We start from the raw sequence: 24374 nt of genomic DNA on the forward strand, positions 1-24374 counted from the left end.
AATCTTATGTGTGTGGTTAATGTAAGACATGAATAGTACCCTATGAATCTTGACAATATTGAAGACAAAAATTCCCGCCATGCTTGGAATTATTCTTTTAATTTTTTTTATGCATAATCTTGATAATGTTATATTTTTCAAGATTTGTATTGATTTCTCTTCTTTTATATAATTTTTTCCCTATCTAATTCGTGAAATTGAATTAGCATTAGTCTTATATATCTAATGAAGTATAAGCTATTGATTGTACATTAGTATTTTCAACAATTTATATCAGTTATTTTATATAATAAAATTAGAAAAAAAATCACATTCTACCTTATTCGTGAAATTAAATTAGCGTTAGTCTTATATATCTAATAAAGTATATGCTATTGATTGTAAATTAGTATTTTCAACAATTTATATCAGATGTTTTATATAATAAAATTAGAAAAAAAATCACATTCTATCACGTGTAACGCACAAGCTCCACGACTGGCTATACTATTTACTAAACAATTGGAACTCGTCCATTTGATTGATGAAGCAAGTAGGATGGGTTTCTCCACCCGCAAGATCTACCCTGCTCCATTTTTCTCTGGGTAATATTTAATTTTTATTTAATTGAAATGTACAAATCCTTTTTTTTGGTCACACCACTTGGTATTCGATAGTCCAACTCGCTTGATTAATCTAGATTCGAGCAAAGTCGATCCACCAAAAGATAAAACTCTCCCGCTCATAGATTTCCTCCAATCACAGCACCGAATCACCTAAAATCGACCCACGTTGGCAAAAAACCTATTTCAATTTATAACCAATTTAAGTAGATTTTTTTTATTTGTGAAATTAGAAATATTAAAAATTTGCGAGTCCTATAATTCTATTGCAATGATGGTTTTCTAATTAAAATTATTGAAATTTCAAATTAAGATTAAAGGGGAGAAATGTTAGCTTTTATACTATATATATGAAATATTAATTAGTACAGCCATTTGAAAAATAAGGGTCATTTACTATCAAGAGAGAGTTCACAAATTTTACATATGTAGTCTATTATTAGTTTCAAATATACTATTATTAGTATCACGATAAATCAAAGATAATTGATGAAAAAAAATTTCGACACACGGCATCACGCAGGTGTTGACCCTAGTTAATGCATAAACCAAACAATATAATGCCATGACAGATGAAATCCCCTCGGCTCTCCGGTTTCTGCTCTGTTCTCTCTGATGTTATTCATTACTGTTGGATTGATTTCCCAACTCTTTCAACTTAAATAGCAACAAGCTTCACTCTGATTACTCTGTTGTGAAAGTCCTTGACCAGCAATCTCTGCTCTGTATGGTTCCCCTAAATTAAATTCATCTTCTTCAATCTTTTGTTGATCACTCTTCAATGGCTTTTACTTCTGTTTGTACTGGAAACTCCTTTCTCTTCATGTAACTGTTGGGTCCATCCAGCTAACTTTCATTCTTTCACTGCCGTTTCCAGTGGGAAGTAACCATGCAGGCTTTTTGGACTCTGTTATGCGGTGCCACTGAGTGTTCGGGTGACAATGCCGAGAACGGCTGTGGCTCAGTCATCGACCCTTATTCTTGCATCCACCAAATTCTGATCATTTCAATCGACGCCTTGCTTCTTTTAGTTTTCCTGGTCTTGTTGATATGCAAATCATGCTCGGCGAAAAAATCCATAGCCACCTCCTGGTCAGCTCATTTTAGTCCCTTACAGATCGCCACTGCCGGTTTCAATGGGCTGCTGAGTTTGGGCTATTTGGGTTTCGGGATTTGGATTATCAGTAAGAAGATAAAAACGGAGCAGACTGTTCTGCCACTACACGACTGGCTAGAAGTCCTTTTTCAAGGGCTTGGTTGGTTGCTACTAAGCTTGACTGTTAGCATTAGAAAGCTATACTTTCCATTCGTGGGTTTCACCAGATTTTACGTTGTTACCGGCTCATTCTTTGCCGGATTTCTTTTCATTTCATGTGTCTGGGAAGTAGTAGTCAAGAACTCGGTCTCTTTGGGATTAATCTTGGACATAATGTCACTTCCGGGGGCGATTCTATTGCTGTTGTGTGTGTTCGAGAGACAAGATCATGGGGACCCTAATGGTTCCCTTTACGAGCCTCTCCAAGGAATGGAGCCCGAAGATATTGTTAAAGTAAAGGACAACGTTACCCCTTTTGCTTATGTAGGACTTCTCAGCAAACTGACATTTTGGTGGTTAAATCCTCTTATGAAGACAGGGAAGCACGAGATTCTCCAGGAGGATGATATCCCACTTCTGAGGAGAGAGGATCGAGCTGAGACTTGCTACTCAAGGTTCATGGAACGAATTCAAAAAAACAAGAAGGAGGGATTGAGTGATGCCTCTCAATCCTGTGGGCAATATTTTATGTAGAGAGGAAGGGTATTTTGGCTTCGGGAATTTTTGCATTGATCAAGGTTTTGGCCCTGGCAACAAGTCCACTGTTCCTCAGTGCTTTTGTCAAGTTGGTCCAGGGCGAGCAGGTGTTCGAGTACGAGGGCTATGCCCTAACTGCAAGTTTGTTCTTGGTAAAGTGCTTGGAGTCTCTTTCTGAAAGGCAATGGTACTTTCAAACCCAACTCATTGGGCTTCGGATCCGGTCCTTCCTATCAGCTGCAATCTGTGGAAAGCAGTTGAAGATCTCGAGTGCTGCTAGTATAACTCATTCTCCAGGCGAGATTGTAACTCTTGTTACAGCAGATGCCTATAGGATTGGTGAGTTTCCATACTGGTTCCACCAAATATGGTCCACGAGCCTCCAACTGGGCCTTGCACTTGCCATAGCCTATTATGCCGTTGGATTGGCGACTTTAGCTGCTTTGTTCATAATAATTGTCGTGGTGGTCGGGAGTTCTCCTTTGGCAAAATTGCAGCACAAGTACCAAAAGAAACTCATGGAAGCGCAAGGTCGGAGGGTAAAAGCCACCATGGAGGCGCTCTCTAACATGAAGGTGTTGAAGTTGTATGCCTGGGAGACACACTTTAAGGATGTTGTTGAAGAGCTGAGAAGGGAAGAGTCAGAGTGGATTGGCGCAGTTTTAGCCCAGAGAGGCTACAACTTGGTCCTCTTCTGGATGTCCCCGATCCTCGTCCCTGCGGTCACATTTTGGACATGCTACTTGCTGGGTATCTCTCTTAATGCAGGCAATGTGTTCACGTTCCTTGCTAGTCTTAGGATAGTTCAGGAGCCAATTAGGCTGATCCCTGATGTGGTCGGGGCCTTCATTCAGGCTAAGGTTTCCTTCCATCGAATAGTGAACTATCTTGAGATGCCAGAGTTGCAGAATAAGAATGTGAAGCAAAAGAAGCATGAATGGGGAGTGGATGAGGAGGCGGTTATTGTGGAAACCACTGAAATATCATGGGACTTGAACCGGAGTTCAGTGATGGCAACGCTAAGGAATGTAAATATGGCAGTGAAGCCTGCAGAAAAGGTTGCTATATGTGGAGAAGTTGGGTCAGGGAAATCAACTCTTCTGGCAACCATTCTCGGAGAAGTTCCGTATGTCAATGGAACAGTAAGTCCTAGCAAATAATATTCCTTGTTCAAATTTTCACATCTTTCACTGGCTTTCCCTGTTGGGTAAAAAAAAGAAGTTTCATTTTCATTCTCATGATAGGTGTTCAGTAGAATTTTAGGAACTTCTTATCTTGTATTACAGGTTCGGGTCCATGGAAGGATCGCATACGTCTCTCAAACAGCATGGATCCAGACTGGAACTATTCAAGAAAACATCCTATTCGGGTCACCTATGGAATCCACTAGATACCAGGAAACAATTCGGAGGTGCGCCCTAGAGAAAGATCTTGAAATGCTTCCATTTGGCAATCTGACAGTTATTGGAGAGCGAGGTGTGAATCTGAGCGGTGGTCAAAAGCAGAGGATCCAGCTTGCTCGAGCCCTTTATCAGGATGCTGACATTTACCTGTTGGATGATCCATTCAGTGCTGTGGATGCCCACACGGCAACAAGCTTATTCAATGTGCGGATTCTTGTGTTTTTATTATAAAAACAGTTGGACAGTGTACAGTTCGGAGTTGGATTGCAACAAGAATGGAATTGGATCCTTGTATAAGGGGTCGATTTTACATGGCGAATCCATCCATGACCCTGTCCAATCTTTTCATAAGTTTTTGCAATAAGAGCTAACTGATGTTTGGCGTTGTGTCTGATGTTGTCAGGAATATGTTATGGGAGCATTGTCAGGAAAGACAGTTTTACTTGTTACTCATCAAGTTGACTTCCTCCCAGCTTTTAATTCCATTCTGGTCAGTAATTTCCCATACAATCTACTGTCTTTAGCCTGTTCATCTTATTGGCGAGTTTGAGAATTTTGTTCTAGCTGATCGGTATGACATGCTTTCCATCCCTGTTGGTTGCAGCTAATGTCCTCAGGGGAAATCGTAAGTACCGGAAGTTATGATAATTTGATGGATTTGTCCCTAGAGTTCCAGGATCTGGTCAATGCACACAACTCGACCGCTGGTTTCAATCAGCAAATCGAGGGCACCCTCTCTAAGAAAGAACGATAGAGCAAAGAAGAGATCGAGAAAATCGAAGAGAAGGAAACCGTTGAAGCCTCTTTGAGGGACCAGTTGATTAAGGAAGAAGAGCGGGAGGTTGGAGATACGGGCCTTAAGCCTTACATACGATACCTTAAACATGACAAGGGGTTCTTATACTTTACCCTTGCAACACTCGCTCATGCCGTGTTTATCATTGGACAATTGGTTCAAAATTATTGGATGGCTGCAAATATCGGGAACTCTAACATGAGCAGGGTAGAGCTAAACTCGGTTTACACTGGAATAGGGCTCTTACTAGTGGTCTTCCTTTTACTTAGATCATTCCTCGTAGTTCGCTTAGGCATTGGCGCATCAGAGTCTATATCGACTCAGCTGCTACGATCTCTCTTTCGCGCTCCAATGTCGTTTTATGACTCCACACCTCTTGGGAGGATCCTCATTCGGGTACGAGTTTGAAATCAGTAGTTTAGTTGAATTGTAACATTATCTGCTGCTTTAAATTGACAGATTACAGGAAATTACTACTAAATTTTTCAAGGATTCTCTTCATTTGAAGTTATCTTCAGATCTAAATATTATCGACACTGACATGGCTTTCAGAATGACCATTGCATTTGGGACGACAATGAATATGTACACCATCTTTGTGATACTTATGTTTCTCACATGGCCAACTGTGTTCGTGATCATTCCTATGATTTATCTTACAATTGTAATACAGGTATTAAATTTTATATCTCGGTTCTGCCAAAATCTTTTCTCTTCTACTCACCATGTCAGTTTTACTATATTGTGATTCTTTGTACGAGATAGAAATACTACTATGCTTCCTCAAGGGAGTTGATGCGGTTGGATGGCATGACAAAGTCCTTTCTATCGAGCCATGTAGCCGAATCCATTGCCGGTGTGATGACAATAAGGGCTTTTGGGGAGGAAGATCGTTTCTTCTCAAAGAGTCTACAACTCATCGATGCGAATGCGAGTCCCGAGTTCCATACATTTTCTGCGAAGGAGTGGCTGGTCCAGCGGCTTGAAATCCTCTGCGCCATTGTCCTATCATCTTCTACACTCGCAATCACACTGCTCTATCTTGGATCTTCATACTCAGGTCTGTCTCCTCACCAGCTTGTAGGCCTCCATTCCATTCCCACACGTTGGGTCTTCATAGTACATTTGACTTTCCTAAGACAATTGTTAAGCTTTTAGATTGGTCGACAAGCTATTCTGTTATTACTTTCATGACAGGTTTTTCTGGGATGGCATTAGCATACGGTCTGTCACTAAATTTGTTCCTGGTGATCTCTGTCCAGTACCAATGCATGCTTTCCAATCTTATTGTTTCCATCGAAAGAGTGAAGCAGTATATGCACATTCAGAGCGAGGCTCCTGAAATAATCGAAGGCAATAGGCCTGATCCCAACTGGCCTGCTACCGGCAGTTTAAGGATATTCAATTTAAAGGTAGACAACACAAATTCACGTCTGTTCCTACAATGTCATTCCAGTCTAGGAAAAATTCAAACATTTGATGTCATATAGTTTTGAATGCATTCGTTACTGCGAGCAGGTTCGATATCGGCCAGGGGCCCCATTAGTACTTCAGGGGATAAGTTGCAACATCGAAGGGGGGCACAAGGTTGGTATTGTTGGCAGGACGGGTAGCGGAAAGACTACCCTTATCAGCACACTGTTCCGTTTAGTTGAACCAACTGAGGGGAATATCATCGTTGATGATCTAGATATCTGCAATATTGGGCTCCATGACCTCAGGTCACATTTCGGGATCATACCACAGGATCCAACCCTTTTCGTTGGGACAGTGAGGTACAACCTAGACCCGTTAGTGGAGCACACTGACGATGAGATTTGGGAGGTAATGCATAGGTCCTAACCAATGGTTTCCAGTGTAATGTTCTCCTGCATGACAAACTTGTTTATATTGCCGATTTCATCAGATTTTCCAGAAATATCTTTTCTGTATGCGGTTTGACACTTGCTGGATTAATCACTATGCCTTTGGGCTGATTTTGTAAGACATTCCTAAATATCTTAAGAGAGTTACTGTTTTGTGGACATGAATAGGTTCTTGGCAAATGCCAGCTCCGGGAAGCCGTACAAGAGAAGGACAATGGCCTCAACTCTCTAGGTAATAGGAACATATGAGGAAATGAAAATCACAAGAAAGATGTTGAGTTTCTTAGTCAGGATCATCAGTTTCGGGTTAAATGCAGTTGCGCAGGATGGGTCGAACTGGAGTATGGGACAGAGGCAACTATTTTGCTTGGGACGTGCATTGTTGAAGAGAAGGCGCATACTCGTTCTTGATGAAGCCACAGCATCCATTGACAGCGCAACCGATTCAATCCTCCAGAGAACGATCCGAACAGAGTTTGCTGACTGTACGGTCATAGCAGTAGCCCACAGAATACCAACCGTTATGGACTGCACGATGGTTCTCGGCATGAGTGACGGTGACTTTTCCACTTTTATCTTTTCTTCATTTGCTCCATAGACTGAGTCATTCACAAATCTAGATGGATTATGATAGTCATGAACATTTTCCCGATATTTAACAGGAAAACTGGTGGAGTACGATGAGCCCATGAAGCTGATAAACAGAGAGGGTTCTCTATTTGGGCAGCTTTACAGGGAGTACTGGTCTCGAACTGCAAACGCTAGCAATTATTTGGAGGGAATTTAAGGCTTTGAAAGCAGGCTTCTTCTGGCTATTTACTATTGGATCTCGGAAGCAGAGCAACGAGTGAGAGGAAACCCACCTATGTGAGGAACGAGCATATATTAGTTGGTTTTCCTTTGGAGGGAATGACAGGATTCGAAGAGTGAGTTTTATTATAGCTCCATTTAAGTTTGTGTCAGTTATAGACTTCCTATGCTATCTGTCATGGCACTACGGGATAGAAATTCTATTCAGATGTACAATTTTCAGTAATCTCAAAACGATGTTCGATTTCTCTGAAGGACGATGGAGGATAGAAGAGTCAACATGATAAATTGAGAACATTTAGGTCGTAAGGAATATAGGCATGACGAGGAAACCTTGAGCAGTCGAGTTGTCAGGCAGCATTATGCGGAAATCCATGGAAAATCTACTACGGCAGGCCTGAAGGGCAATTGATATTTCAAATCCATCAAAGTAATTGTGGGCAAGAGCGGCTTCATAACCATGATTAGCATAGAGCAGATTAGTTAAAAACTTCAGGTTACAATGATTAGTTAATAAACCATACGTTACGTTAATACAGTGGAATGTGCATCCACCACAAAGATTTACAGGGAAAACTGCTCGTAGTGCAGTATCACGTAACCAATGATCTATACATTCCGTTCGTTCACGTTGCACATTGGACCAGGCTGTTCCGGGGCAATATAATATGGTTAACACCAGTTTTTTTTTGTTCATAGCAGCATGCTTATTCCTCCTTAGCCAGGACTAGACCTAGCCACCGAGGAGACCCACAGAGGATCGTGCATTCCGCTGTCAGCTAGACAATAGATGATCCCCTCAGACCACGAGTATCCCGGCTCGACTGTTCTGACTCGTTGGAATATGTAATTCCAAGCCCTGTATCAGCCTGAGGTGTCCTCGCTTGGCATGTTGGAGCATTGATGAGTTCTAGAGGAAAGTGACATGGCCTTCCAGCACATGACCTAAAGGACTCGCTCCTGAGGTATCATTGTGCTTCAAGGCCGAATATCGAGCTTCGAGCAGATCAAGCCTCACGAAGGGGGTGGATTAGGCGCAAAGACTTCTTAACGAACATAGCTTGTCTAGCCTTCTTCGCTTGGTGTTCTGGCTCTAGGCCCACTCGAGGACCAACGCGAAAGACAACGCCTTAGATCATACTTGAAAGTTGATACTTGAGATAACTGCCTCGATAAGTTGTGGCAGATCGAGAAGGAGCAATGCAAACTGCAACGTCAATGGTGCCGGTCTTCCCTATACCTATGCGATGTGCCATGCACTTAAGGACCTTATACTCTGAACTCTCGTTACTTGTGGAGTGAAAGTCGGCTATATGGCACTGGCGGGCTTATGTCGTGTTCCATTTATTTACTTCACCTCCGAGATCATAACCTACTGCTCAAACTTGTTTCATTGGGTCCCCAACCTCCAAAATGCCAGTATACGTGCGTTAGCTAAAAACTCTTCTTTCGATTGATCTCGTCTTTCAATTAACTGACTAATAAACAGCTCGATAAACAAAGCAATTCGTAATGGGTAAAAAGTAAAGAGTTCAGGGCCCTTACTATTGACATGAAATGAACTGAAAAGATAATTTTACTCTATTTTTACCGATAGTGAATCCTCGTATCCGCTTATTTTTCTCAATCCTATATCCAAGTACGATAAATTATAAAACGAATAAACTTGTTGACACTTCTCTATTATTATTATTATTATTATTATTATTATTATATAATAATTGGGTCTGACAAGAATTACATTGTTGTTAGTGATTGATAATTGGAAAAATTCATCTCTCTTCACGTTCTCTGTTTTGCTGAACCCCCAAACCAGTTTCCAGACTAGAGCTTCTTCGGCTCTGAAGAAGAATTAATGGCTTCCTTCGTGTCCACAGGATCCCTTATAATGGTGAGCCCGCACCCTTAAGAGCTTTTGTGGGCACCGGCTTCTTCTGACTGGCTCTGAAGTCTGAACAGAATCTGAGTACAGACCGCCCGCGAGCGTGGGAGAGAGAGAGAGATGGCGGCTTCTTTTAGGTGGGTAATGCAGCTGCACAAGGACGTGCCACGCGCCGCCAAGTTCTACTCCCAGGGCCTCGACTTCGCCGTCAATGTCTGCACCCTTCGGTGGGCGGAGCTCGAGTCCGGCCCCCTCAAGCTCGCCTTGCTGCAGGCCCCGAGGTAATCTCATTCTTAGCGCCTCCGACTTGTTCGACGAATTGTCTCAGTGAACATGAAGTTCGGTTCTTTCACGGATTTCGGTGCAAAAAGTTCTCTCATTTCATTCGTTCTCTACCTAATTTGAATGTGGAGCGGCTGCTAGTAAGGTTACTCTGTGAAAAATGTATGAAATTTTCTCATCCCACCCCCGCCTCTGTTCATATTGATTCTGCCTCTGGGTCTGCTCAGAAGTGAGTATTTATTCTCAGCAAAAGGGAGCAGTAGTTTTGCTGTCTATAGTCACTGGTGGTGTGGTTAGCTTGATTGATGTCTTGGCGGTTTGTTCATGTCGACATAACATAGGACTGGTTTCTTCAACCCGTGCCATATCCGGGTTGCCGGGATCATGTCTTCTGCTCGGATTCATTTTTCTCAGTAGTATCACTTGGTCCAATGTCGTTGTCGTGACCAATTAATGGCTGCCCATCATAAATCCAGCTTCTCCCGGTTGAAAGACTGGAACATGTACGATTGGGAGGGGGTGTGCCATGTTGATTGATGGTTTTATATGTGAGAAGGATCCCCTTATCCTTTGCTTTCCACTTTGGGACTCAACATTTGCATTATCACCGTGCAAGTTTCTTCATATGAAAACTCTCTTCTTAGAAGCAAAAAAGGAAAAAGAAGGTTTCTCTTATTATATTGGGAAAATGGTGATGAAGAAACTTTGGTTCTATGGGATTGTTTTATGGTTTCACCTCCTGAGGAAACTTGTGTTATGAGTCTTTGCTCAAACTCTTGTTGTCGTAGCTGAGTTAACTTCAAATGACGGGTAAATTTATGCTCAAACCAGTTCCTTGTTAATTATTGCTATGTTAAATGTTCGCACAGCATGACATCATTTCTCGCCAAATTCTGGCTTAATTAAAGTCCCTGTAGGTGAGGTATTTTCTCAGATCTCTTGGTCAGCTTCCAAGAGGTACCTTGACTAGCATTCTCTGCAGATAAGCTCGTACGACAATATGCGTTTTGTGAATTGCTGATTCTAATGAGGTTGCTCTGTTCGGGCTTTTGCAGTGATCACATTGTGCAGAAGGGATACTCCTCGCTGCTTTCGTTCACAGTTACTGATATTAACAATACAATCACAAAGCTGATGGCATTAGGAGCTGAGCTAGATGGTCCTATCAAATATGAGATCCACGGTAAGGTATAATTGCTGCAACATAGATGCAATTACTTTCCTGTCTCTTAACATATTTGGTGATTCAATGTGATGGAAGTCGTGCTTATGGCTTTCTGGTCCAGGTTGCTGCGATGCGATGTGTTGATGGCCACATGATAGGGCTCTATGAACCTGCCTAGTTCAGACACCCACCGATCGACAACCATTTGCTCTCCCAGTTGAAATGGCAGAGAACTGGGTAAATGGATATTGTCGAAGCCACAGATTCTGTTACTTTCGAGAATCGAGAGAGAGAGATGCATTGAGAAAACTTTTTACTTCAGATTCCAATGGACGAACTAGGTGTGCATTCATGTGTACTGCAGCTGCAAAACTTGTGAGGAGAGTAATAAGAAGTGGAAGGAGTTTATTTCATTTGTTGCTGTTCACTCTGTGTTTTCCCTTTAAGAGGAAATATCTCCACTTTGGTAAAATCGAATGCTTCAGTTTATCAGCAACTCATCGATTATGATCAACTTCTGTATGTATAGTCGCGACTTCCTCTTTCCATTTTCCGAAATGGAGGAACAACCTTTAAAAGCGTATGCTAACGATAAGGCATGACTATGAATTAGTTATCTAGTGATGAGACTGCACATTATGTTAAGGCCCTCGAGACCAAAAGGTAAGAGGGCACGGACATGTACAACCCATTGATCGCAATTGTCGATGGTTGAGAAGGTCTCAACTTTGACCATACTAAAAACTTCAGATGCAACCTCAAGAGCCCACTGAGGGGGAGAACAGGTGGAATAATATTCTCACATGGTCAAATAAAGATTAACATGAGGCAGAAAATCAGTGCAGTTCTATTCCAGTTAATGCTTTCTACAGCAAGATCAATTGACTGAATACATCTTTAGCCTGGTTTTACAAATCAGACCTACGTACATATGCCCCGACAAGTGTCTCGGAAAAACTGGAGACGACATCTTCGATGGTGCTACATGATCATATTAACTTATGCCAAAGAGCAACTAAACAGTGAATAAACGGGATGAATAACAAAATCAATCGAATCAGCTAAGCATGAAAATTCACGCGATAATTAATCATCGCTCATTCTGATGTATATATTAATTTGAATCGAAATAATGCACTCCCTTTTGGGTGATGAGATTGCTGAGATGGGAGTGGTGGGAACTGTTGGTATCAGAGATTCGTTTTTGGGAAGAGGGGGAGACCGCCTGTCAAACTGCATCATTCAGACTTCATCATCCATGGATCGATTGGCTAGCTTATTAGCAAGCCCTAGAAGGACCCGAGACCAGAGAGAGACAAGCAGCCCTTTTATATATTAAGTTAAGGCACCCGTATTCCCCGCACCCTGGCCGTTGGTCTATAGCAATCATGTGATGAGTATTGAGGGGCATAACGACTTGATGGCATCAAAAAACTTCTCATATCGATCATCCATTATGCGAGTGTGGCTCCATAGTAAAGAATAGCTCAACATTGCCAGTAGAAGATACTTCTAGAGTCCATCATTACGTTGATTCAAGTTCCAAACATGGATAACAATGAATATATATATCACCGATTGGTAGACCACATTTAGCAGTTGATGAACTTACTCTAGCTAGACTATGACACGCATCGAAGTTTATCCGATTGTGAGCGATCCAGCTTGTACATATTACGAAACGGACTTCTGAAAAATAGTTCAGATTCTTTATTCTGCCGAGTAATTACTAATTAGTTGCCTACGGGAAATTGACACTGCAGAAGGGCTTGAGGTTTTGCCCGACAGCCCCTTCAGTTTCTCTTTTGCCTTATTTGCAGGGATCGGCCACACGCTTCTGTAAAATCTATTAATATGGCATGTATTAGGTAAAGTTTCGCGTTGCATTGGTTCATTAATAAAGTGCTTGCCTTATTCAGATATTAAAGGAGTTTGCTCACCCCTTTAAAGTTTCGAATTTGATTATATTATTGCGAGACTGTGAGAAATACTTCCATGAATATGCCATTTTTTTTTGATAATTTCTATGACTATGCTATGTTTGACATAGATAGTATGCTTGAAACGAGCCACCCATGGAAGAAAAGGGAAAAGAATCTAGCTTTATAAGTTATGGTTGTTAATCTGCCGCACTGAAAGGAAAACGCGAAGCAAAGAGAGAGTTGGACTGACACCTAATTAACAATGAAGGTCAAACTTACGTGACATTCGAGAAAATGCAATCCGCTTAATGAGAAGAGAAAGGAAATATTTAGTACAGTGGCCAACTTTTTTTGGATGAAATACAGTGGCCCACTTGTCATGTATTGTTCAGGAGCTAAAAGCATGAGTTTCATTTTATGTAATCTGGCCTAGCCTGTCAGAATTACTAGAAAAAAAAATGAGTTTTGAGGAAGGGGTCATGGTGCAGTAGTATAAGATGTCGACTCGAAATTAAGAGATTTCAAATTTGATCATCAGTAGTTGGACTTATGTGCCCTATTTTTTTCAATTTCTTCCTTATCCACTTGTATTAGGCTAATGAGATTCCCTTATTTACCAAAAAATAAGGTATAATGCAGTGACATATTTTTTTACCTAGTAATTAAGAAGTTTCAAATTTGATTATTATGATGGGACTGCTTGTGCTTTTTTATTAGCTAAAATTTTATATTTTTTTGTTTTAGGTGTATGAATTTTTCTTGTAATAAAAAAAAGTTTTTCTTTTGTAATTGTAAGAAGAAAATATCTTTTTATATAGTGAAAAGAAGAAGTGGATCAGGTACGGAAGTGAAAAGAAACCCTAAACATGGTTATAAGAATTAATATAATGACCACTACTATACATTGAGAAACACAGGGCAAAGAGATATATAAATTAAATAAATGGAATATAGCCTTTAACTAGTAAACTTTCTAGATTACCAGAAATGATAATCGTACCAAAATGAAAGAAGACAGTCTTGACTTGAACAACGGTCTCACGGCAAAACTAAAACACAACAAAGTCGTGAAGAATTGAGCCCAGTGTCATAAGTTTGCCGACTCGAAATTATTAGGTCTTAAAATCATCAAGTCTTGAATTCGATTCTCATTAGTAAAACTCCAATAACCATTTATCTAGCTTTTGCTATTTATATATCAAATCATGCGCCTTCCTTGTAACTGAAAAAATAACAAAATTCTAAATCATCATGGAGTATATATATATTACATATATATATCAAGTAAACTGTTGAGTATGTCCCCTATTCAGTGGGGAACCTGAAGACCAGAGCGACAATGAGATCGGACGAAAAAGGAATGGATGAGATCTCAGATTATCCTAAGATTATATTTCCTATTTTGTAAGGATGTAGTATCTCTTAGATCTATAAATATGAAAATTATCTATAAGGGATGTTCTATAATATCTTTAGAATATTTCAAAATGGAAAATATTTTAGGATTATATTAGGATATCTTTGAGATATTAGGAATGTATTGTATCTATTTAAATGGAAAGGGTCTTGTAACAAGACAACACGTTATGTGAAATCGGGAAATCACGTGTAATCCTCTTGGGAAGTTCTCAGGTAATTCTCTTGGAGTCTCTAGAGTTTCATGGAGTGAGAATTGAGAGGATTGTGAGGCTCTTCTCGGATTTGGTTCTTGTAACAGGGGTTAGGAAACATGAGTGAAAATTTGAAAGGTCTTGTAAGACGATTGAGCAGAGAGTTAGTACGGAAGCCCAAAAGAAGTTGTTGATTAATTGGGGAGTGTTATCTTGATAGGCTATCTCTTGATTTATCAGTAACTCAGTATGCTTTTTTGCTCATATATTTTGTTTGGATTTTCAGACTATATGGTCTACGTGCCATTTGTTTGGGTCTTGTGCCTTGTATTGGTTTGGCCTTGTATTTTGATCCTTTGATTGATTAATGGAGGAGTGTGTTGATACGGATCGAAAAAAACTGCTGAATAAATTGGAGAAGAGTTCAATGTGATTACCTGAAGATCGAGGATTAGGAGCTTATCAATGTTGGCGATGAGGAAATAAGATCACTGCCGATCAATTCAAGCAAATTAACTTACATGTAAATGCGTGACTTGAGCTTGGAAGTCACAAATTAGCCGCAAATAGTCACGAAATAAGTGAAAACGAACATATTGCCTAAAAAAATGAAATATGAATATATGAGAGGTTAAATTAGGTTTTGGCTACAACAAGAGGGAGCTCCCTTCAGTCCAAGCACAGAGGGCTTAAGATATAACTAGTCTCCCGCTTCATTCACTCATTTATCAAGCAACAATCTCCAGTGCTTTCACTTGGTATTTGGATGAATGAGTCGGGAGCCAATTAAATCCTAGTGCCACCCAACAGGTAGGATCTAGGAATTGTGACTGTTTGAGATGATCGGCAGAAATGCATGCATGCCTAGCAAGGACAGTTTTACAGCTAATAGAAAGAACAAGAACATACAAAACCTAATTACCAAGGCTAAGTGGACGCCTAAGCAATGATTAATCTTATCAATCAAATATAGAATGAAGATCTTTTCGTGGTTTTGCCGACAAAACAAGAACGAATATGTAAGAACTTTATAACAGTCCTGAATTGAAGGACTTCCCACTCCTAAAATGACCCACAAGAAGCTAGAGAGAAGAGAAACCCTAGCCATGAAAAGTGCCAAGCAATCCAGATCAGCATGCTATGATAACTGAGAGATCCTATTAATTTAAAAAGACAAAGACAAACATCAGGCAAAGTAGATCGAAATCTCTTGATGTTCTCTCACCGAAGCCTACAATGGTTACTCGTGGATTTCAGGGGACAAGAATTTGAGGACGGATATGGAAATCTGAAGGTTGCATGTATGTGTTTGTGTGCGTTTCTGTAAGGGTATAAAGTGAAGAAAGAAAGCGACTCGTCAAAGGGAAAAGGGCTGGTGATGAAAGTCAGGAGAGCTAGCCAGCTGGTGCTCGAGAGGTTCATAAACCTTCAGCTGGAGCAAACTACAGATCTACCAGGAGTGAACTATAGATGGCTTAAATAACAAAGCAGGAAGAAGAAAGACTGATAGAGTATATGGTAAATATATTATTAAAACATGCTTTCTAGTTTAAACATACGTAGCGGAAATTATATAAGATATTTTTACAATTATATAATTTTTTTGGTGAATTATATAATATTTTTTCTTCTATCATCATCACTGTTGCATAATAAATTTTTTTTTCACTATTCATATTCTCCATCTACGTACTCTTTCTTTGCATTCCCTCGTCACTTTCCTTTTTCTTTTTTTTTTACTTGAAAAGATCATGAAAATCCTTCATATATTCACTGCAAAAGCGGATACAAGAAAAAAAATATCCAATGGGAATATTACATGAGTGTAGTGGAAATATAACAATTTATCATCCGGGCAATCTACAAAGAAAAAAATAATTTGGTGGAAATTAATCTTATATAATGCCCTCCTCACTTTCCTATCGCATATGAGGAAAGTAGTCTTATATAGTGGTATGTGTATATTTATGCCTTCAGCATGAACATATGCTAACTTGCTCTTTTTTCTCCTATATCTGGAAATAATTTTGTGCAAATATCTTACTCAAATTGATCAATTAATTAAGTAAATTCATTATCAAACTTTCTTGAAAAAGAAGATTATCAAGGGCATCACGTTTAATTACTTGGTTTTTTGGGTAAGTATTAATTACTAATTTTTCTTGGTCAAAATGAAGATCCTAACAAAGGAATGGATAAATGAAGTAAAAGAGGTATGTGAAACTTCGCTAACAATGATTATGAAAAAATATGTGTAAAAATTTATTATTAAATTGGAGAAAAAGATAAAATATGAATAATTATGTTGTTGAATTTGAAAAAAATAGAGTGTAGTGGAGTTGTAATAGAATTAAGCTCCATTAACAAATGAAACAATTAATAGTCATTAACCCTAGAAAATAAATATAAGGGGATTTGAATCTTTACAGGGAATTGACAAAACAAAGGATGTACTGATTCTGTTGCCCTTAGAAGCTTTCTTCCTTTGGGCAAAACCTTCTGCCCTTTGGATAAAATTAAGCATGTACTTCTTTGTTGACCGATAAAAGTTGCCATGTTAGAGGAATTATATATACAGTCAAGGGGAAAAAAGATCAAATCAAACTTCACTGTACATTCCAGGAAACCTATAAGGGATTCCATTTATGCTGAAAAAGAATGCTTGGCATTGTCCTTTCCTGCCTTTTCTTCTTTGGTCATATTCACGAGTTTTTGCCCAAATTAATCAATTTTTGAAATTATTTCTCATTATAGACTTCTTCACAAATTATTTCCCACAATAAACTTATATTATCCATCATTTATTTTTAGAGACCCTAAAACTTTTTCATTGTTTAATTTTAAATTCCTCTCTGAACTTTAAAGTGTGGAAATTAAGTTAAAAAAGAAAGAAAAGACCAATCCATTCGTGATGGCAAGGGTCGTTGTTGGGATGGGACCGCTAGGTGTGTAAAAAACCAAAAACTCAAATTAAACCGCCGAACCAATTCAAATAAAAAAGAATTGAAATATTCAAATCGATTGATAAATCTAATTCAATGTGACATTTTAGCCAAAAAAAAGGTTTCATTAATGACTCAATATAGTCACTTCGCTGGAATGCAATTCATTGGACCGAAGGGCTTTAGTTAAGATTATTTTTTTGAAAATGAAAATACTAAAAGACTTAAAATAAAATATGACTTTCATATTAAAATAAAATTTTAAAAGATTTATAAAAAATAAAACACTATTATCCACTAAAAAACAGCTTTAATTTAAAATTTGACCCATAAGAATTACATCTTACCAAGTGAAACCCATTTATTTTTATCTAGTTCTAATTTTTAATGTTCTTTTAAAAATCCAAATAATTGGTTAACAAATGGAAAAATTAATTATGTTTTGCTTGGTTTTCATCATAAGCTAATTATAGTTCGGGCTTATATCCCGAAACTAACTGAATTATATTTTCATTGGAACGATTCTTCGGAATAAATCGAACTATGCCCACTCCTAGGGGCCCCCACCACCCCTCTCTCCGTTTGTTCAATCGTGCCTCCTTTTAGTTTATTATATAAGTTTTCATTCTCTTACATTTAGGAAAGAGACTTAATATGAAATGACGAAAACGTTTTAGGGACTTTAGAAGTAAATGAAAGATAGTATAAATCCATTATGGAAAATAGTTTGTGAAGAAATCTATTGTGGAAAATAGTTTCGAAGGGGAACTAATTTGGACAAAACTCCATATTCACTGTTAGACATGCAAAAGGTTTCCCAAAGAGCTACAGTGGTACTTACTATAATTATTATTATCTGAATCCAATAAAATAATCTATTACTAATAGGATTAATAATAAAAAAATATCAAACTTTTCATATTTTAACGGTACGGACTTTTTTTCTATAACTAATTAAATCACAAACTACTGATTTGATAACAATGTTAGCACACCGTCAATTTTTCTGTTAATTTTAATCGAAATTGTTGACGTGTACATGATGGTGTCGCGTGACACACGATGATTGGCTGAGTGGATCCCACATTTAAAAAAAAAAGATATTCTAAGCATTAAAAAAATAACAAAAAAAAAGAAAAGAAAAGCCGTAAGGCCTATTGTGAAGAGGAGGAGACGTGGCCGGTGGTAGGGAACCCTCGCGCCCCCTCCCCCGAACCCCAAAAAATTGGGGTTGCCAACGATCTCTGTTGTCTCCAGCGACCCCAATGGGGTGAGGGCTAGCGTCGAGGCCCCTATCAGTCATAATCGAAAAACCCCCAAAATTGGGGGTTTTTTATTCCGACCGGTGGGAGGCTCGACGCCGATCCCCACCGCTCCAATTGGAGGGGTGATGGCCGACGTCGAGACCCCCACCGTCGGCCACCTCCCCTCCTCCTCACTTGCGGGCTTTTCTTTTTTCTTTTTTGTTATCTTTTTAATTTTTAGAATTGTTTTAAATGTGGGACCCACTTGACCAATCATCGTGTGCTACGTGGCAACATCATGTACACGTCAGCAATTCTGGTTAAAATTAACGGAGAAATTGATGGTGTGCTAACATTGTTATCAAATCGGTAGTCTACGATTTAATTGGCTAAAGGAAAAAAGTTCGTGCTAAAACCGTTAAAATGTGAAAAGTTTGAGATTTCTTTTTGTTATTAACCCTTACTAATACAGAAAATATGAAACTTAACGTATTGTTTCTCGAATACTTATTGATCAGGGTTATATCCCAAAATGAAATATCGGAACTTACTCTGATAATCGTTTCAAATAATAAATAATTGATGCCAAAGGTTCATCTCGAGCCACTGCAGTCGTTTAGAGTTATCCCAAACAAAAGTAACAGAACTCGCTTCCGTAATTTTTCTTAATAAATCAGTCGATATTCTATGTAAATATGATGTACAACAACTATTGAATAAAAAGCAACAAATATTTATATATGTTACATGCATAAAAGCATCTTTAAAATGTATCATTTCATTTTCTTTTCAATCTTTTTATATATGTTTCTTATTATTTTTTTGGGTAAAGAAAAGGTGCTAATGCCCAAAGCTTATTAATTAATTAAGAGAAACAACTCTCGCATGAGAATAGACAAGGCAACATATGGAAAGGATCATAGTGCATGATGTTTTTGAAAATGATTTGGCAAAATAGCACAACAGTGTTGCACAACTAAATTTTGTTGGCATCTTTTTATTGGATCAGTATAAAGGTTCCTTTGTAACGTAAAAATATAACGTACATACATTAGTTTCATTTTATTCTGTAGTGATTCAATGATATAATAAGCACACAATCCACCCAGGTGCAAGAAACGTGCTCCTCACTGGTAAATTTAGTTTGCACTTAGATATGATAATTATTATGACTTAATTGGATCCTGCATCGTATGTGTGTACCTTCAATAATGTTCAGATTGGAGGAAGAACACATCATTTTGTCGTATCCATTTTCTTCAATTTTTTTCTCCTTCGGTTCTTGCTTGTATTTTATCAGCTTTTGACATAAAGTTACCCCAAAATAATTGAAGGCAACACACGTCTCTTCTAGCTGAGAATGGTCGCTGTGTTATGAGCTAGCCAAGGTCCTCTTCATTTTTGGATTTTTGTTTTTTGGTTTCCGATGACAGTAGGAGGTGTATATTCATCCTATTGGAGATTTAATATTCTTACTCAAAATCGATTTATCCTGATCACAATGTGCTTTTAAAGAATTTTAATTGAACTAAAAGCAAAAAAAGACATCTATAGGAATTATAATGTTGTTGCAGCTCATAAACCACAAAGTGTGACCCAAGTTAGCAAATCATGGACCAAATATATGTAGCAATATCAGAGTGGATCTTGCATCGAGAGATGAATCATGAGATGGCCGTGGTATACAATTATGGGAATGAGAAATTTCTGTAATTTCTTTGTTTCATTGAATTATTTAATTTGCTTTGTGGGGGAAAATCACGTCGGATTATATTCTCCGTCACCACTTCTATTAAAAAAATTACAATAAAAGAGGAAGAAACTACTTTGCCTTTGTCTTAACTATGGATGATTCAAGGGTTCGGTATTTGTCCCCTTAAATAAAATTTTGTATTCGAGTCTTGTGAACAATTATTGATTGAGAGAATTTTACTCTTTAGTAACCGATCAATCTCGAACAGAATTAGTAAAAACTCGTTGGACTTGAGAATATATTACGGTACACGCTGAAAACTTGTCTCGTCAACCTTAAAGGCCTGCCTTCTATGAATGAAAGGGTACTCTTCCTTCCTTTTCCATTTTAATTTTTTCCAAATAGGGCAGACGAGACGACCGATGTCGCTGGCAACTTTCTACAGGATCCGATTCTTTCATTTTACTCAAATAATAATTAATAGTTACAACATCTGTTGGTTCTTGTAAACTTCAGTCGACTTCCACCCAAAAAATAGTAAAACTATGAATTTCTACTGGAATACTTATTGTAAATCACGGCATTGATAAATCCTTGCACACCGTTTATAAATTTATGGAAGAGATCACGCACCTCATTTCATGCTGCCTAAAGTTGAGACTCGAGAGTGCTTGGAGTCTGTATACCTTGTATGAGGTATAGGAGATTACCCACCTCAAAGTCAGTTTGTTGAGATGGGCAAATAAAACGGCATCGCAAAATAGAATATCAATAAATTGTATATAAATTATATTAGGTCTTACAACTAGCATATCAATGTAAATGTGCAACGCCTAATTGAATAAGAGAGGAAGAGGTTTCGTGAACTTAAACTGTGTTTGATAACTCAAATTAAGTATTAAAATTAAATTTTCAGCACTTAATGGAGTAAAACTTGTTTAATAACAAAACATTAAAATTGACTTAATTTAATGAGTAAGTCAAAAAAATGTTAAATCATTAAGTAATTCAAAACTTACTTAATCATTAAGCACATTTTAGTTAATTCGCTCAACTGGGATCTATTTTACTATATTTGTAGTGGTGCCCCACAACTTTCACAACATTTGCAAATTAGTCCATCTAATTTTGGACCAAGAGTAAGAGAGAAAGACAGTGTGGTGGGGGGGAGTGCGACTGGAGAGGGAAAAGGGCAGTGGTGACCCCAATCTCGACCATCACAGCCCTAATCGAGGTCGTTGGCAACCTCACTTGGGCGGTAATGTCTAGAATCGGAGCCATTACCACCCTCAATTGTCAAATCGGAGTCGTGGGGGCTCTATCACCGCTGCCGGCGGCACAAAGGAGGTCACTGGCGACCTCCTATGTGCCGATGGGGGCCAATGAGGTGACCTCCTCTATGCCAATGGAGGCTAGTGACGGAGCCCCCATGACTCCGATTTGACTCCCTCTCTCTCCTCGATTTCATAGAGGGAGATTTCGGGCAGTGGTGGTCTCGATCCCAGCCGCCACTGCCCAGGTGAAGTCCCCGGTGACCCCTGACGTTATCGACGACCTCGATTTGGACAGTGGTGGTTAGGATCGGGGCCATTACCGCCCCTCTCCCCATTGTCAGATATGTCGATTTGACTTTTTAAAAAAAATTGAAAAAAAAAATAAAAATATTTTGACAAAAATTAAAAGAAGAAATAGTTTGCGATTTTTCGGTAACTAGGATCTCTAATGATATAGGTTGTGTTTGGTTTCATAATAGGATTTTAAAATCAGATTTTGATTTTGAGTTGAATAAATGGGGCATATCCTTTAATTTTGTATGAGTTATGTTGTTTTGTTGTGAAAAAAAGTGGTATAAATGGGGCCCACTCTTTGACTTTGTATGAGTTATTTTGTTTTGTATTGAGTAGAGTTAAGTTAGAATTGTGATTCTAAAATACTATCCTAAAACCAAACAAGCCCAAAGTTTTCAACACTTATCTCATCAAATAAAATTTACTTAATTCATTAAGCACTTATTTATTTAAACACGAATTTTAAGTAGTTAAATTTCAGCACTTAATTTAAGTCCAAATAAACACAACCTTAATATGGAGTCATCTATTTATAGATTCCCTTAAACTTGCATTGGTTTGTAATTGACATGACTCTTTCTAATGTTGAAAATTAATTGACATGGCATGAGGTAATATATGTCCAGCAAAAAAGACATGAGGTACTATACGTATATTACACGGTGTGAGGATGTAATGAACTCATATATATATTTCGATTCTTGGGTCGATTGTTTTCCCCAAATATAACCAATATATGTATGCAACATATAGATATATACTTGCTCATTTAGATACATGCTTTTTTTTTCAGTTTACACCATGATATTTGGAAGCTCAATAGACCGTAATTCATCTAGTTTAAGCTGGACAGTGTAGAGCTCTGTCAGCGTAAAATTTTTATATTTATTGGATTTGAATATGAGACTTTACTAAAAGGAAACAAATATTGAACTGTTTGAATCAATTCATATCAGTATACATAATTTTCTTTAATATAATTCCTTCTTTTTTTTTCTTTCCTTCCTTTTTGCTGAATTATTTCTAACTCCTAGTAACTTGCTGATGTTGACACAAAGAAAAGAAGATCTCATGGTCTAATATACCGAGGTACACTTCCTTATATGTTTTTTTGTTGCAGGATAAGATTTAAATATGTAATATTTTTAATATATATATATATATATATATTGGTAAATAACATTTTTTTATACATCAGCATAATAATAACAGCAATAATTGTAGAGAACAAGTACCGATGCATGCGGGGCACAAGGGGACACATCACACGCTTTATATTGTCCCATGAAATATGATAAAGTGACTGAATGGGTGCTCTGTATTTTCCTGTTTATTTCTTTTCCGCTATCATTTTCTGTCGGCCAATTCAAAATCCGTCGCTCGTCAGAGTGTATGAAAATGAATCATTCCCATATCCATCGTACGTGCTATGATGTCTCCATTATTATAATTACATATATATTAGAATTTTATCGTTGTTGTTGTTTTCTCTTTTGCTCTTTTTCAATAGGGACCCCGATTTCTATTCGAACCGGCCTCATATGTATGTTACTTTTTCTTGGTCGTGCCTCATATGTATGTATGTTACATAACCTCATAAATATTACATAAGCCCGTGCACGAAGATAAATTTGCACATAAAGCTTATTCTGATGACCTCGATCTCTAAACATATTCTCTCCTACGTTCCTTCACAATGTACTTATTTTTATATTTTTGATTACTTCACAATGTACTTATTTACTTATATATGTTATTAAGGGGCTTAACAGGAGATGGCTTAACAGGAGAGAGTCGAAAAGGAAATGAAAGACATATGAGTGCCTGGTGAAAACTAAATCCAATATTCCCGCCGGAAAAAAAAAATTCAATATGTGAAATTTCGATCAGACTTATTATAAGTAATTAGGCTATCTTCAATCGAAAAGTTTAAATTTATATTTTGTGCATAGTATCCACTCTCTTATAAATTCATTTGACTTTTTTTAATTATACTAAATTCTTAACACAATCTCTAGCCATTTCAAGGAAAAAAGAAAATAAAAGTCGATTTCTTTAAAATAAATCCACTTTTTTTTAATATCTTTTTTGGGCATCCGATGTTTGACTCTTATCACTAGCAACTGTCGATGAATTTCGTTTTAAAATCAGTCCATCGATTTTAACCACAAAAAGAAAGAGGACGAGCCCAAAAAAAAAAAGAATTTGATTTTCGTTCCATAGCATCGATTCACAATCTTTTGATCCAGCCAGCGATTGGGTCTTCAGCCCAATGAGAGATACCCACAATTTCATGGGCTCGAGTTCCCCCTGTATGAGATTATAGCGTTTTCATGGGGTTTAGTGCTATAATTTGCTTCCTAGCTACAAAGGACGACCGCTCTTGATCAACTACCATAATTGAAACAATTCACTTTTCTCTCATTCTCAGATTACTTAGAAAAATAAATAAATTGAGAAGGATTGTAGTGCAATGGATTCGGCTCAACTGGATTTCAAAAGATTTGATATCAGAGTGAATTATGAATAGCAAACCAATCTACGTTGGAGTAATGCATTCATGAGAAGTGACTCTAGCTTACACTCTCCCAAAACTCAGAAATTTTAAAGAGAGGAGCAAATGCTCTTATAATCTGAGCCAATCTCTTGTTAATTAAAACGTATTCTATGTTTATAATTGGGTCTGTAGAAAATATCCTAAATTATTAAAACATTTCACATCATCATGATGAATCATTCTCCTTACGTTATTGATAAATATTATCTATGTAATACTAAATATTATATGAATACATGGC

General features: G+C 37.9%; 1 protein-coding gene and 1 pseudogene across 2 annotated transcripts; both read left to right on the forward strand.

Annotated features, from left to right (window-relative positions):
* The first annotated feature begins 1126 nt into the window (after nt 1–1126).
* Nucleotides 1127–7522, forward strand: LOC116202997 (annotated as a pseudogene).
* A 1431-nt stretch (nt 7523–8953) lies between these two features.
* Nucleotides 8954–11024, forward strand: LOC116202498. Of its 2 annotated transcripts, none has more exons than XM_031534074.1 (3): nt 8954–9431; nt 10488–10620; nt 10719–11024. In XM_031534074.1, exons 1-3 carry the CDS (start codon nt 9271–9273, stop codon nt 10773–10775), a joined length of 351 nt encoding a protein of 116 aa, XP_031389934.1. In that variant the 5' UTR covers nt 8954–9270; the 3' UTR covers nt 10776–11024. The 2 variants fall into 2 exon arrangements, with proteins under 2 accessions (XP_031389934.1, XP_031389935.1); XM_031534075.1 differs by having other exon boundaries at nt 10488–10615.
* The last annotated feature ends 13350 nt before the right edge of the window (nt 11025–24374 follow it).

The sequence above is a fragment of the Punica granatum genome, chromosome 4, assembly GCF_007655135.1.
Source record: "Punica granatum isolate Tunisia-2019 chromosome 4, ASM765513v2, whole genome shotgun sequence".
NCBI lineage: Eukaryota > Viridiplantae > Streptophyta > Magnoliopsida > Myrtales > Lythraceae > Punica > Punica granatum.